Below are 16,783 nucleotides of genomic sequence, written 5' to 3'. Positions count from 1 at the left end.
AAGTTATTGAGGTTTATTTTCACAGTTTAGCAATTGGGGTCTAATTGTTGTGTTCATTTGTATGAAATAAACAAAGTCATATCTCAAGTGCAAAGGCATACATACTATGGCTGGCGTGATGATGTGCTCTGCTCAATAATAAAAACCACAGAAAAGCGTTTTTCAGAACTTCATCCATCCACAAGATGTCACCTGTTAGTCAAATATGGCATTTACATTGACCACAGAGGTACTGTATGTAAGGGCCCTCAAAACGGCTCAACAAGGACCTGAATACAAATGTACAGTATGAAGTGTACTTGAGAAAAAACGTTTTAGAACTACACCTATTTATAGGCTATTCATTTACTGATTACAAATTGTGTGCTAGTAGGCTACAGAAAGGCATAGTCATATCTAGTGTGACAGTCCTATCTGGTAAGAAACATCATGGGCTTTTCTCTCTCACACACACACACACACAATGTATTGACCATCCATCTTTATTATTTTACAGACAGAGAATGACACATTGCACAAAACATTATAAAAAGTATACTAATCAAAACAAAATGACTAGTATCAAAACAACAAAACAAAAAGATTATTACACAATACTTCTGTGGTACTTCTCTTGTCATGACTCTATCATGCAACAACAAACCAGATATTCTCTAGGCAGTCCGTGCCTTTTATCTCCCTGTACCATCAGTGAAACAATAGACAGATCCTACAAAATGGAGAATTTGGTCTCCATATTTGTGCAGTACCCCTGTATAGTCTAATACAAAGTGCTAGCCCTATTTGAAGAATAAGGTGTGTCTATAAGTACTTACTTCTGAAAATAGTCTGAACAGAATGTAGAAAAACTGCATATCAAATATAGGATCATGCAATTAAGCATTTTCTATAAGCACCATTATCTGTCCAGACATATTGTGCAAATTCATATTTTCAAATGTATTCCACAACACTGAAATTGCTATTGACTATTTCTCATTCTATTGCGGTATCATGTACTCTCTAGATTGCAGACATAGCAGTAAATATAGACAGCATTCATTCTCCAGATGATGCAATACTGCTCAGGTGAAGGTACATTTATATAGGAGAATATCTTCCAGTACAACACTGCCTGTCTCTATGTAGTGTGGACATACCGGATGTCTGAGTTTCTAATAACAAACCAGGGGGTAGAGAGATCAAAGTAAATCTGCATCATCATAACATAGAAACTGATAATATCACACAGTAATATAATACAAAATCCTGATGCCTACGTTCCGCCTGTGCAGATGGTCCCACGGTGTGTTAGAGGGTGTCTTTAGTTTCTAGGCTAGGGTGCAGGATAGGCTGGTTGGATAGGGATGGGGGAATCAGTCCGCTGAGAGCTTAGCCAACGTCTATGCGTCTCACTGTTGCTTAGTGACAACCCAGCCAGTCCTTTGTAATCTCGCCCAGTTTGACGATCTTCAGGCTACTGTCATCCATTTTGAAGTAGTGGGCACCTTTGAAGAAGTAGGTGTAATCTGGAAAACAAACATTATGATGAGAGACAAGGTACATCAAAATCATCACATTCAGTGCATCAAATATACATCTAATTTCCTTGAGCAAGCCATGAGGCCTTACACACTAGAAGGGAAAATGTAAGATATTTTACACTATGTCCCCTAGAAGCTTAGAAGCCAGAGGAAGAGGACATGATGATGTCACTCGTCTCCTCAGTAAAAACACCCAATCAGGAATCAGCGGTGGAGGAGCTCAGGCTAATTAGAATGAAGACAGAGGTACCTCTGTGAAGCAGCGCAGGCTGGCTCTATCAAACACTGTTTCTTAGTCGGGAAGTGCGGTGTGTGATGTATAGTATATGTGTGTCAGAAGCAAGGGTATAAAAAACCCCTGGTTAACTGCCATAGACTTAAGATTTACCTCCTGTGTTATACTACTCTCGCTGCTTGCTCTCTACTTCCTCCTCTCTCTCCTCCTGCCTCTACTCTCTCTCCTTGCTCTCTCTCGCCTCCTACCTCTACTCTCTTTCCTCCTGCCTCTACTCTCTCCTCCTGCCTCTACTATCTCTCCTTGCTCTCTCTCCTCCTGCCTCTACTCTCTCCTCCTGCCTCGACTCTCTCTCCTCCTGCCTCGACTCTCTCTCCTCCTGCCTCTACTCTCTCTCCTTGCTCTCTATCCTCCTGCTTCTGCTCTCTCCTCCTGCCTCTACTCTCTCTCCTCCTGCCTCTACTCTCTCCTCCTGCCTCTACTCTCTCTCCTCCTGCCTCTACTCTCTCTCCTCCTGCCTCTACTCTCTCTCCTCCTGCCTCTACTCTCTCTCCTCCTGCCTCTACTCTCTCTCCTTGCTCTCTATCCTCCTGCTTCTGCTCTCTCCCCCCTCCTGCTTCTGCCCCCTCTCCTTGCCCTCTCTCCTCTACTCTCCCTCCTTGCTCTCTCCTCCTGCCTCTACTCTCTTTCCTCCTGCCTATCGGGCATGCAATGATGTGCAGTGCAATGATGTCAGAGGGAATGAAACAGTTTTGGTTGTTTTAAGTAAAGTCTTTGTTGTTGTAATATCTAAACAGACGTGGCAGTTTCACCACTAAGGACTCCAGCTTTAAGGCCAGGTGCCAGTTCATAATGAGAGGACTGGCTGGGTCAGGTTGGGTTCTAACTGCCAGGAATGTAAGCCTGCAGCCAGTGGTGTGTCAGTACAGCTCAGACTGAAGCAGTGCTCCCTCCATGTTCACACAGGCCCCAGCTACCTCTCCAGTTGACATCTCTCTCTCTATATTTCTCTCTTCAGTAGATATCCCACTGGGCACACACTGGTTGAAGCAACATTGTTTCCACGTCAGTTCAATGAAATTACATTGAACCAAAGTGGAATAGACGTTGAATTGATGTCTGTGTCCAGTGGGTATCTCTCTCTACATCCCTACCCCCTCTTCCTCATCCCTCTCTTCCCCTCTCTCCCCACCTGCTCTATGTGTGTGGTGATGTCACTCTAAGTGATGTTCAATAAAGTATCTATTATACAGTATTGTATTCTACTATGCTTACCGATGCCATTCAGACTAAAGGCAGAGTCAATGCCGTCTGGGATTCCGTTCCAGGAGTCAGCGATGAGCTTGGGGAAGCCAGGGTCCATCTTTTTCTTGGCTTCATTGTACCTGGAGGGGCATGATAACACACAGAGGCCATGATATCAATGTTTAGTCATGAGTACATGATGCTATGTTAGTCTGTTAGGTACGAGAAGATTGGGCCGTTTTGGTTGACAAATCACAGCAGTCATGCAAGAGTTAAGTACATACAGCAACAGTATCCTACATTATCCCTGTATTAGGTAAGAGCAGAGTGAGCTGTTTTAACAGTCCATTGGAAGCTAAGGTCTCTCATTAAAAGCAGACATGGCTCAGCACAGCAGCACACCAACATATCAACACAAAGTGACGTCTATAGAATTAGATTTTAAAGTAATTCTAATTCTATAGCGATGTCATCGCTACAATCCTGAGTGGATCAGACACAGGCTTTGGTAGGGGTTGTGTTGTGGTGACTCACCTCCAGAACTGGTCTCCAGCGAACAGGTAGGTCTTCTGGCTCTTTCCAAAGGAGAAGGCTGCGTCAATGCCTTTCAGGTCTGTGGGCAGGCCTATAGAGGAGATCCTCTTGGGGTAGCCTTTCTCTATCTGGTCTGCATTGAAGATCCACATCTCATTGCCTATATGAGAGAGAGAGGAGGGGAGAGATGGCAAATGAGCACAGGTCAAGATGCTCACAGGGAAGGGTTTGTGAGGATAGAGTTTCTCTAAACTCTTACCTTATCATTAGCCACAGAGAGACAATGATCATAGGAGTTGGCAAGACGGTACAAACAGATCTGGGGCCAGGCTAACATTTGATCATAGCTTGTGGTTAGGGAGGACTGGATAAATGATTGAGGAAATGTGACTCATAGCTTTACAATTGAAGGGCTGGATGGAAAATAAATGGTTCTGTTCTACAAGGCAAAGCATTCTCTTCTTAAATAGAGACACTATGTTTTGGAAGAGCTCTGATTTCATGGTCTTTTCATGGAGCTTTTCTAAAGGAGAAGGGCATGCTTCTACAATGCATGGCATGTATTATAAACCACTAATAACTACTTACAGTACTAATGTCCAAAATGTCCAAACCACATACTAGCAGTATACTTGACTGAAATACTAAAAGACACACTTATGATTCTCCTAATGGTGAACTTCTTAGAAATAGGATGTTATTGACTGGAAATTGTCACAGCCGTTTAACGGTGAGAGAGAGGAAACAGCCATTAAAATGGCATTGTATGTTTTTCTGATCAAGTCAATAAGCACAACAATGAAATGCATATATGCAAGCGTGCAATCCTGGATTGTTCTCCTGGGTATCAACATCAATGACAACTAATCTACAGTCTCCTATACATACAAAAAAACCTGTATGTATGTATTAGGGTTGAATGGCGGGAAACCGGTTACCGAGATTTACCACTCCCCTTTCCCAGGATAAATACAGTAACTGTGAGAAACCGGTTACCGAGATTTACCACTCCCCTTTCCCAGGATAAATACAGTAACTGTGAGAAACCGGTTACCGAGATTTACCACTCCCCTTTCCCAGGATAAATACAGTAACTGTGAGAAACCGGTTACCGAGATTTACCACTCCCCTTTCCCAGGATAAATACAGTAACTGTGAGAAACCGGTTACCGAGATTTACCACTCCCCTTTCCCAGGATAAATACAGTAACTGTGAGAAACCGGTTACCGAGATTTACCACTCCCCTTTCCCAGGATAAATACAGTAACTGTGAGAAACCGGTTACCGAGATTTACCACTCCCCTTTCCCAGGATAAATACAGTAACTGTGAGAAACCGGTTACCGAGATTTACCACTCCCCTTTCCCAGGATAAATACAGTAACTGTGAGAAACCGGTTACCGAGATTTACCACTCCCCTTTCCCAGGATAAATACAGTAACTGTGAGAAACCGGTTACCGAGATTTACCACTCCCCTTTCCCAGGATAAATACAGTAACTGTGAGAAACCGGTTACCGAGATTTACCACTCCCCTTTCCCAGGATAAATACAGTAACTGTGAGAAACCGGTTACCGAGATTTACCACTCCCCTTTCCCAGGATAAATACAGTAACTGTGAGAAACCGGTTACCGAGATTTACCACTCCCCTTTCCCAGGATAAATACAGTAACTGTGAGAAACCGGTTACCGAGATTTACCACTCCCCTTTCCCAGGATAAATACAGTAAATGTGAGAAACCGGTTACCGAGATTTACCACTCCCCTTTCCCAGGATAAATACAGTAACTGAGAAACCGGTTACTGAGATTTACCACTCCCCTTTCCCAGGATAAATACAGTAACTGAGAAACCGGTTACTGAGATTTACCACTCCCCTTTCCCAGGAAAATACAGTAACTGTGAGAAACCGGTTACTGAGATTTACCACTCCCCTTTCCCAGGATAAATACAGTAACTGTGAGAAACCGGTTACCGAGATTTACCACTCCCCTTTCCCAGGATAAATACAGTAACTGTGAGAAACCGGTTACCGAGATTTACCACTCCCCTTTCCCAGGATAAATACAGTAACTGTGAGAAACCGGTTACCGAGATTTACCACTCCCCTTTCCCAGGATAAATACAGTAACTGTGAGAAACCGGTTACCGAGATTTACCACTCCCCTTTCCCAGGATAAATACAGTAACTGTGAGAAACCGGTTACCGAGATTTACCACTCCCCTTTCCCAGGATAAATACAGTAACTGTGAGAAACCGGTTACCGAGATTTACCACTCCCCTTTCCCAGGATAAATACAGTAACTGTGAGAAACCGGTTACCGAGATTTACCACTCCCCTTTCCCAGGATAAATACAGTAACTGTGAGAAACCGGTTACCGAGATTTACCACTCCCCTTTCCCAGGATAAATACAGTAACTGTGAGAAACCGGTTACCGAGATTTACCACTCCCCTTTCCCAGGATAAATACAGTAACTGTGAGAAACCGGTTACCGAGATTTACCACTCCCCTTTCCCAGGATAAATACAGTAAATGTGAGAAACTGGTTACTGAGATTTACCACTCCCCTTTCCCAGGATAAATACAGTAACTGAGAAACCGGTTACTGAGATTTACCACTCCCCTTTCCCAGGATAAATACAGTAACTGAGAAACCGGTTACTGAGATTTACCACTCCCCTTTCCCAGGAAAATACAGTAACTGTGAGAAACCGGTTACTGAGATTTACCACTCCCCTTTCCCAGGATAAATACAGTAACTGTGAGAAACCGGTTACCGAGATTTACCACTCCCTTTTCCCAGGATAAATAGAGTAACTGTGAGAAACCGGTTACCGAGATTTACCACTCCCCTTTCCAGGAAAATACAGTAACTGTGAGAAACCGGTTACTGAGATTTACCACTCCCTTTTCCCAGGATAAATACAGTAACTGTGAGAAACCGGTTACCGAGATTTACCACTCCCCTTTCCAGGATAAATACAGTAACTGAGAAACCGGTTACCGAGATTTACCACTCCCTTTTCCCAGGATAAATACAGTAACTGTGAGAAACCGGTTACTGAGATTTACCACTCCCCTTTCCCGGGATAAATACAGTAACTGTGAGAAACCAGTTACTGAGATTTACCACTCCCCTTTCCCGGGATAAATACAGTAACTGTGAGAAACCGGTTACTGAGATTTACCACTCCCCTTTCCCGGGATAAATACAGTAACTGTGAGAAACCGGTTACTGAGATTTACCACTCCCCTTTCCCAGGATAAATACAGTAACTGTGAGAAACCGGTTACTGAGATTTACCACTCCCCTTTCCCAGGATAAATACAGTAACTGTGAGAAACCGGTTACTGAGATTTACCACTCCCCTTTCCCAGGATAAATACAGTAACTGTGAGAAACCGGTTACTGAGATTTACCACTCCCCTTTCCCAGGATAAATACAGTAACTGTGAGAAACCGGTTACTGAGATTTACCACTCCTCTTTCCCGGGATAAATACAGTAACTGAGAAACCGGTTACCGAGATTTACCACTCCCCTTTCCCAGGATAAATACAGTAACTGAGAAACCGGTAAATTATAATAAATTATTTAGATAAACAGCATGGCGTGAAATGGAATTGTTAAATTATTAGCAATTTCTATATCTGGCTATTCTACGGCCTCTGCATGATGAATCAATGCTCAGGGTGGGGACAGACAGCCCATCTCAGGGTGGGGACAGACAGCCCATCTCAGAGTGGGGACAGACAGCCCATCTCAGAGTGGGGACAGACAGCCCATCTCAGGGTGGGGACAGACAGCCCATCTCAGGCTGGGGACAGACAGCCCATCTCAGGGTGGGAACAGACAGCCCATATCTCAGAGTGGGGACAGACAGCCCATATCTCAGGGTGGGGACAGACAGCCCATATCTCAGGGTGGGGACAGACAGCCCATATCTCAGGGTGGGGACAGACAGCCCATATCTCAGGGTGGGGACAGACAGCCCATATCTCAGGGTGGGGACAGACAGCCCATATCTCAGGGTGGGGACAGACAGCCCATCTCAGGGTGGGGACAGACAGCCCATCTCAGGGTGGGGACAGACAGCCCATCTCAGGGTGGGGACAGACAGCCCATCTCAGGGTGGGGACAGACAGCCCATCTCAGGGTGGGGACAGACAGCCCATCTCAGGGTGGGGACAGACAGCCCATCTCAGAGTGGGGACAGACAGCCCATCTCAGGGTGGGGACAGACAGCCCATCTCAGGGTGGGGACAGACAGCCCATCTCAGGGTGGGGACAGACAGCCCATCTCAGGGTGGGGACAGACAGCCCATCTCAGGGTGGGGACAGACAGCCCATCTCAGGGTGGGGACAGACAGCCCATCTCAGGGTGGGGACAGACAGCCCATCTCAGGGTGGGGACAGACAGCCCATCTCAGGGTGGGGACAGACAGCCCATCTCAGAGTGGGGACAGACAGCCCATCTCAGGGTGGGGACAGACAGCCCATCTCAGGGTGGGGACAGACAGCCCATCTCAGGGTGGGGACAGACAGCCCATCTCAGGGTGGGGAGAGACAGCCCATCTCAGGGTGGGGACAGACAGCCCATCTCAGTATGGAGCGTAGCTCACTGTGCATATAGACCTATCATCTCATCATGGTAACTTTTCGTCTTGTGCCAGTTGGGCCTACATTTGCTACAGCATAGTCTATGCTCAGTAATAGAAAGACTGAATGCACCTCTAATTTACCCATCTCCATCTGGCTTCCAGGGGTCGCCTTGTTTTTTAACTGTAAAGATAGAACATGTTCTGTATTGCAGCTGCAGAGTTTTACAACAGCCTGTCGTTGCTTTAAATCAGTGCCCAAATCGCAGTCTTTCTCTCTCTCCATCAACTCCATTCAAAATAGATCATCCTGTTCTAGATTGACATACAGCCCTATTTATAGATGTCCTCACCTACCGCTATCAGGTAATACATTCAATGAGGTATTAACCTTACATTTAGCTAATTAATGATGGGTTATGCATAATAAGCTTATAACTTATAGCCTCTGTCTCTTTTGCAATACCCAAGCACCTCTGCTCCCCTGGCCTCCTTAAAAAACGCCCCTTAGCTCTTGGAGTCCCATGCAGGAAAAGCCAGACTAGAATAGCTTGCTGGACAATAGACAATTATACCAGTAGACTATTGGAAGAGGGACGCAAGCTCTTTTTTTGCTGAATGTTAAATAAAGCAGCCAATAGAACAAACAGGTAGTTTGAAAGAAGAGTGAACTCACGATGGTGGTCGGTTATAACTGTTATTTATTCAGACCCATAACCATTCAATCTTCATGAAGAGAAGTGAAAGCCTTCTGCAACTAATCCTGGTCCTATATTACTCAACGATGTCATTAGAGTGATGAAGATAAGGACAACAACACTTATTTAATTTAACTGTTGAAAGCGAGGAAGAAATGAAGCGTCAGCCTACTAATTGTACAAATTCCAAAATTAAAATCACATTTCTAGGCTATACTAGCAGTGTGTGCTGCTTCAGAATTGCATGTTCTATTCTGCTTGATCATGGTTTGAATGATGTGCGTAATTCCAGCCCATATAATACAGTATAATACAATATAGTATAGTAATACTGTTCACACTCAAAAAGACTAGCCTACGGGAGATAGTTTCATTTATCTACCAAAGAGAGCATATAGCTAGCTACAACTATAGGCATTTATTGGATAACGGCACAATTACTTGGCCTTTTTTGGCTTTGGGTTCATTAAATGTGGTTAATGTAGGGCTCATAAAATGTATTTAATGTGTGTCTCATAAAATATATTTAATATATGGATGGCTCGTCAGGCTCAGGTAGCATCAGGTTTTAATCTTCATGCTGATCAAAGCTCTAATCAAATCCAGACATATTTATATTCCTTATAATGCTTTTCAATGACACTTCTGGTTTTAGACAAATTACCGGGTTACCCGGGAGAAAAGTGATTTATTCTAGGGATGGAACATTTGTAAAATACATGGAAAATATTCAACCCTATTATGTATGTAATGTATGTACGTATGTACAGTGCATTCAGAAAGTATTCAGACCCTTTGACTTTTTCCACATTTTGATACGTACAGCCTTGTTCTAAAATTTATAAAATGGTGTTTTTTCCTCAACAATCTACACACAATACCCCATAATCACAAAGCAAAAACAGGACATTCAGAGACTTGTCCTGAAGCTACTCCTGCGTTGTCTTGCGTGAGTGCTTAGGGTCGTTGTCCTGTTTGAAGGGGACCCTTCGTCCCAGTCTGAGGTCCTGAGCACTCTGGGGCAGGTTTTCATCAAGGATCTCTCTGTACTTTTCTCCATTCATCTTTGACTCGATCCTGACTAGTCTCCCAGTCCCTGCCACTGAAAAACATCCTCACAGCATGTTGCTGCCACCACCATGCTTCACCGTAGGGATGGTGCCAGGTTTCCTCAAGATGTGACACTTGGCATTCAGACCAAAGAGTTCAATCTTGGTTTCATCAGACCAGTGAATCTTGTTTCTCATGGTCTGAGAGTCTTTAGGTGCCTTTTGGCAAACTCCAAGCGGGGTATCATGTGGCTTTTACTGAGGAGTGGCTTCCATCTGGCCACTCTACCATAAAGGCCTGATTGGTGGAGTGCTGCGGAGATGGTTGTTCTTCTGGAAGGTTCTCCCATCTCCACAGAGGAACTCTAGAGCTCTATCAGAGTGACCATCGAGTTCTTGGTCACCTCCCTGACCAAGGCCCTTCTTCCCCATTGCTCAGTTTGGCTGGGAGACACAATCCTGTCTTTGAGCTCTATGGACAATTCCTTCGACATCATGGCTTGGTTTTTGCTCTGACATGCACTGTCCACTGTGGGACCTTAAATAGACAGGTATGTGTCTTTCCAAATCATGTCCGAAATGGCACAGTGATGCTGAAACGTTGGTGATTTACCCAATAAATGACTGGGAGTTTATATATGGAGTGTGTGACTCTATTTTTATAGTTTATTTTCCGTTAGTCAGCACCTCCACACAAAAAAAATGGGTGTGTGTGCGCCAGCTCATGTTTTTCAATCAATTGAATTTACCACAGGTGGACTCCAATCAAGTTGTAGAAACATCTCAAGGATGATCAATATAAACAGGATGCACCTGAGCTCAATTTTGAGTCTCATAGAAAGGGTCTGAATACTTTTATTTTTAATACATTTCCCCCAAAATCTAAAAACCTGTTTTCGCTTTGTCATTATGGGATATTGTGTGTTTAAAAAAAAAAAATTGAATAAAGCTGTAACATTACAAAATTTGGAAAAAGTCTGAATACTTTCTGAAGGCTCTGTATCTCAACGGTGGATGACACAACTCAGTCTCCCATACATACATTACCTGCAAAGAACACAGTCTTCTCCTCCAGTGGGTTCTCATAGGCAGCATCGATGGTGACTGGGAGCTCAGGCCAGTAGGTCGCTACCAGCATGGGACCTGAAGGCTTGCCCCGGAAGTTAGTTGACCTGAATATGAACCTGATAGAGAGAGCAGAGAGAGAAGTTACCTACTGGTTCAAATCATGTAAGAGGGGGCTGAGAGGAGAGAAGGGAGAAAGGGGCGGGGGGTCAGATGAAGGGAGAGTAGAGGGCAGTGGGGAAGAGAGGAGAGGGGGGAAGGGGATAGGGGAGATGGAAGAGAAGGAGCGAGGAAGGGGAGAGGAAAGAGAGTGGTGAGTAGGAAAGAGGGAAAGAGAGGGGAGAGGAGAAAGAGGGAAAGAGAGAGGGAAGAGGGGAAAGAGAGAGGGGAAAGAGGGGAAAGAGAGAGAGGAAAGAGGGAAAGAGAGAGGAGAGAGGAGGAAAGAGGGAAAGAGAGAGGGGAGAGGGGAAAGAGGGAAAGAGAGAGGGGAGAGGGGAAAGAGAGAGGGGAAAGAGAGAGGGGAGAGGAGAGACGAGGGAAAGGGAGAGGGGAGAGGGGAAAGAGGGAAAGAGAGAGGGGAAAGAGAGAGGGGAGAGGGGAAAGAGAGAGGGGAAAGAGAGAGGGGAGAGGAGAGAAGAGTGAAAGAGAGAGGGGAGAGGACAGAAGAGTGAAAGAGAGAGGGGAGAGGGAAGAGGGAAAGAGAGAAAGAGAGAGAGGAAAGAGGGAAGGGGAGAGGAGAAAGAGGGAAAGAGAGGGGAGAGGAGGGAAAGAGAGAGAGGAAAGAGGGGAGAGGAGAAAGAGTGAAAGAGAGAGGGGAGAGGAGGGAAGAGGGAACGAGAGAGGGGAGAGGAGGGAAGAGGGAAAGGGAGAGGAGAGAGGAGGGAAAGAGGGAGGGGTGAGGAGAGAAGAGCGAAAGAGAGAGGAGAGGAGAGAGGAGAAAGAGTGAAAGAGAGAGGGGAGAGGAGAAAGAGTGAAAGAGAGAGGGGAGAGGAGAAAGAGTGAAAGAGAGAGGGGAGAGGAGGGAAGAGGGAAAGAGAGAAAGGAAAGAGTGAAAGAGAGAGAGGAAAGAGGGAAGAGGAGGGGAAAGAGAGAGGGGAGAGGAGAAAGAGGGGAAAGAGAGGGGAGAGGAGAAAGAGTGAAAGAGAGAGGGGAAAGGAGGGAAAGAGAGAGGGGAAAGAGAGGGGAAAGAGGGAAAGAGAGAGGGGAAAGAGAGGGGAGAGGGGAAAGAGAGAGGGGAAAGGAGAAAGAGGGAAAGAGAGAGGGGAAAGAGAGAGGGGAGAGGGGAAAGAGAGAGGGGAGAGGAGAAAGAGTGAAAGAGAGAGGGGAGAGGAGGGAAGAGGGAAAGAGAGAGGGGAAAGGAGGGAAAGAGAGAGGGGAAAGAGAGAGGGGGAGGGGAAAGAGGGAAAGAGAGAGGGGAAAGAGAGGGGAGAGGGGAAAGAGGGAAAGAGAGAGGGGAAAGAGAGGGGAGAGGGGGAAAGAGGGAAAGAGAGAGGGGAAAGAGAGAGGGGAAAGAGGGAAAGAGAGAGGGGAAAGAGAGAGGGGAAAGAGAGAGGGGAGAGGGGAAAGAAGAGAGGGGAGAGGGGAGAGGAGGGAAGAGGGAAAGAGTGAAAGAGAGAGGAGGGAAGAGGGAAAGAGTGGGGAGAGGAGGGAAAGAGAGAGAGGAAAGAGGGAAAGAGAGAGGAAAGAGGGAAAGAGAGAGGAAAGAGGGAAAGAGAGGGGAAAGAGAGAGGGGAGAGGAGGGAAGAGGGAAAGAGAGAGGGGAGAGGGGAAAGAGGGAAAGAGAGAGGGGAAAGAGGGAAAGAGAGAGGGGAGAGGAGGGAAGAGGGAAAGAGAGAGGGGAGAGGGGAACGTGAAGGACAGTAAGAGATGTGAGAGGGGAAAGTAAGGGGGAAAGAGAGAGAGGGGCAGTGAGTGAGAGGGAGAGTTTCAGCAGCCCAGGGAGCGAAGCCACAATAGCCTGATTCATTCAGCATCTGGTTCTCGTTAGGACCGGGGTTTATAGAAGCCAGGGGAACAAGACCCGTCTTGCACAGATTTCCAACAGGCAGCTGCATGAGCAACAACAGCAGCAGCAGCAGCAGCTCCACAAGTATTGTCCATTGACCTATTTTTCAAAGAGCCAGATATTTCTCAGATAGATAAAGCCTGTTAATGGTTATAAAATGCTATGCAGATATGGACAAAGTAGTCACATGATGATCTGCTATAGCAATCTATTCAAGGTTGAGTTATGTTGAATTAGTCCCACAAAACAAGCCAACCTGACCTTGAATCAGACAGGAAGACAATTCATGTCCACCTCTGATTGTGAGATTACAGGAAATACTATATCTGGGTCACAGAGATTTCATCATTTCACTCACTCTTGTCACATTCTGGATGCATATGTAATACACTTCCTGCATAAGATGTAGTCAGAGAGGTTAGAGAAACCTAGCTAGCAGGGCTGTCTTTGTTCAGTGTCAGTGATTGGGAGTTCCGTAGGGCGGTGCACAATTGCCCCAGCGTAGTCTGAGTTTGGCCGATGTAGGCTGTCATTGTAAATAAGAATTTGTTCTTAACTGACTTGCCTAGTTAAATAAAGGTTAAATAAAAATAATAAAAAAATCACTAGGCCAGTGAACAGTGACAAGTGGGTTCAGTTCAGTGGATTATTCTGCAGACTTCCCACCCAGCCCTGTGCTGAGCCATTGACTGTAAATAAAGTGCTGAGCACACAGTGAAGTTAGACCACCAGCATGTCTTACTCATCCTTCATGTCCAGATCTGCTTTCCATCTACATGCTGAGACAGGAGATATTAGATAGAGGATTCTACCTACACCAGAGAGATTAGAGAGAGGATTCTACCTTCACCAGAGAGATTAGAGGATTCTACCTACACCAGAGAGATTAGAGAGAGGATTCTACCTTCACCAGAGAGATTAGAGGATTCTACTCACACCAGAGAGATTAGAGAGAGGATTCTACCTACACCAGAGAGAGAGGATTCTACTCACACCAGAGAGATTAGAGAGAGGATTCTACCTACACCAGAGAGATTAGAGAGAGGATTCTACCTACACCAGAGAGAGAGGATTCTACTCACACCAGAGAGATTAGAGAGAGGATTCTACCTACACCAGAGAGAGAGGATTCTACTCACACCAGAGAGATTAGAGAGAGGATTCTACCTACACCAGAGAGATTAGAGAGAGGATTCTACCTACACCAGAGAGAGAGGATTCTACTCACACCAGAGAGATTAGAGAGAGGATTCTACCTACACCAGAGAGAGAGGATTCTACTCACACCAGAGAGATTAGAGAGAGGATTCTACCTACACCAGAGAGAGAGGATTCTACCTACACCAGAGAGAGAGGATTCTACCTACACCAGAGAGAGAGGATTCTACCTACACCCGAGAGATTAGAGAGAGGATTCTACCTACACCAGAGAGAGAGGATTCTACCTACACCAGAGAGAGAGGATTCTACCTACACCCGAGAGAGAGGATTCTACCTACACCAGAGAGAGAGGATTCTACCTACACCAGAGAGAGAGGATTCTACCTACACCAGAGAGAGAGGATTCTACTCACACCAGAGAGATTAGAGAGAGGATTCTACCTACACCAGAGAGAGAGGATTCTACTCACACCCGAGAGATTAGAGAGAGGATTCTACCTACACCAGAGAGAGAGGATTCTACCTACACCAGAGAGAGAGGATTCTACCTACACCAGAGAGAGAGGATTCTACCTACACCCGAGAGATTAGAGAGAGGATTCTACCTACACCCGAGAGATTAGAGAGAGGATTCTACCCACACCAGAGAGATTAGAGAGAGGATTCTACCCACACCAGAGAGAGAGGATTCTACCTACACCAGAGAGATTAGAGAGAGGATTCTACCTACAGAGAGAGAGGATTCTACCTACACCAGAGAGATTAGAGAGAGGATTCTACCTACACCAGAGAGAGAGGATTCTACCTACACCAGAGAGAGAGGATTCTACCTACACCCGAGAGATTAGAGAGAGGATTCTACCTACACCCGAGAGATTAGAGAGAGGATTCTACCTACACCCGAGAGATTAGAGAGAGGATTCTACCTACACCAGAGAGATTAGAGAGAGGATTCTACCTACACCAGAGAGAGGATTCTACCTACACCAGAGAGAGAGGATTCTACCTACACCAGAGAGAGGATTCTACCTACACCAGAGAGAGAGGATTCTACCTACACCAGAGAGAGAGGATTCTACCTACACCAGAGAGAATATAGAGAGGATTCTACCTACACCAGAGAGAGGATTCTACCTACACCAGAGAGAGGATTCTACCTACACCAGAGAGAGAGGATTCTACCTACACCAGAGAGAATATAGAGAGGATTCTACCTACACCCGAGAGATTAGAGAGAGGATTCTACCTACACCAGAGAGAATATAGAGAGGATTCTACCTACACCTGAGAGATTAGAGAGTGGATTCTACCTACACCTGAGAGATTAGAGAGAGGATTCTACCTACACCCGAGAGAATATAGAGAGTATTCTACCTACACTAGAGAGACACATTACATTGACCCACTAGACTTGTGACTGCCCTCCAGACTCCAGACATTACATTGACCCACTAGACTGGTGACTGCCCTCCAGCCATGACATTGGCCCACTAGACTGGTGACTGCCCTCCAGACATTACATTGGCCCACTAGACTTGTGATTGCCCTCCAGACTCCAGACATTACATTGACCCACTAGACTGGTGATTGCACTCCAGACATTACATTGGCCCACTAGACTGGTGACTGCCCTCCAGACATTACATTGGCCCACTAGACTGGTGACTGCCCTCCAGACATTACATTGGCCCACTAGACTGGTGACTGCCCTCCAGACTCCACCTCCAGACTCCAGACATTACATTGGCCCACTAGACTGGTGACTGCCCTCCAGATATTACATTGACCCACTAGACTGGTGACTGCCCTCCAGACATTACATTGACCCACTAGACTGGTGACTGCCCTCCAGATATTACATTTACCCACTAGACTGGTGACTGCCCTCCAGATATTACATTTACCCACTAGACTTGTGATTGCCCTCCAGACTCCAGACATTACATTGACCCACTAGACTGGTGATTGCCCTCCAGACTCCAGACATTACATTTACCCACTAGACTTGTGATTGCCCTCCAGACTCCAGACATTACATTGGAACACTAGACTGGTGACTGCCCTCCAGACATTACATTGGCCCACTAGACTGGTGACTGCCCTCCAGACATTACATTGGCCCACTAGACTGGTGACTGCCCTCCAGACTCCAGACATTACATTGGCCCACTAGACTGGTGACTGCCCTCCAGACATTACATTGACCCACTAGACTGGTGACTGCCCTCCAGACATTACATTGACCCACTAGACTGGTGACTGCCCTCCAGACATTACATTGGCCCACTAGACTGGTGACTGCCCTCCAGACATTACATTGACCCACTAGACTGGTGACTGCCCTCCAGACATTACATTGACCCACTAGACTGGTGACTGCCCTCCAGACATTACATTGGCCCACTAGACTGGTGACTGCCCTCCAGACATTTCATTGACCCACTAGACTGGTGACTGCCCTCCAGACATTACATTGGCCCACTAGACTGGTGACTGCCCTCCAGACATTACATTGGCCCACTAGACTGGTGACTGCCCTCCAGACATTACATTGGCCCACTAGACTGGTGACTGCCCTCCAGACATTACATTGACCCACTAGACTGGTGACTGCCCTCCAGACATTACATTGGCCCACTAGACTGGTGACTGCCCTCCAGACA

The 16,783-nt window shown here is 46.0% G+C and overlaps 1 protein-coding gene across 1 annotated transcript in view; it reads right to left on the bottom strand.

Annotated features, from left to right (window-relative positions):
• Window positions 1-466: 466 nt before the first annotated feature.
• Window positions 467-16,783, bottom strand: part of LOC109878791 (72 kDa type IV collagenase-like) — a 32,285-nt gene continuing 15,968 nt past the window's right edge. The window contains exons 10-13 of the mRNA XM_031831243.1: window positions 10,937-11,073; window positions 3,538-3,697; window positions 3,034-3,143; window positions 467-1,508 (exon numbers count right to left, since the gene is read on the bottom strand). Of these exons, the coding sequence (XP_031687103.1) occupies window positions 1,402-1,508; window positions 3,034-3,143; window positions 3,538-3,697; window positions 10,937-11,073 (514 nt within the window). The 3' untranslated portion in view covers window positions 467-1,401. The remainder of the gene's footprint in view (window positions 1,509-3,033; window positions 3,144-3,537; window positions 3,698-10,936; window positions 11,074-16,783) is intronic.

The sequence above is a fragment of the Oncorhynchus kisutch genome, linkage group LG8, assembly GCF_002021735.2.
Source record: "Oncorhynchus kisutch isolate 150728-3 linkage group LG8, Okis_V2, whole genome shotgun sequence".
NCBI classification, from domain to species: Eukaryota; Metazoa; Chordata; class Actinopteri; order Salmoniformes; family Salmonidae; genus Oncorhynchus; species Oncorhynchus kisutch.
The sequence above is the reverse complement of the archived record's forward strand: the minus strand, read 5'-3'. Positions and strand labels throughout refer to the sequence as shown.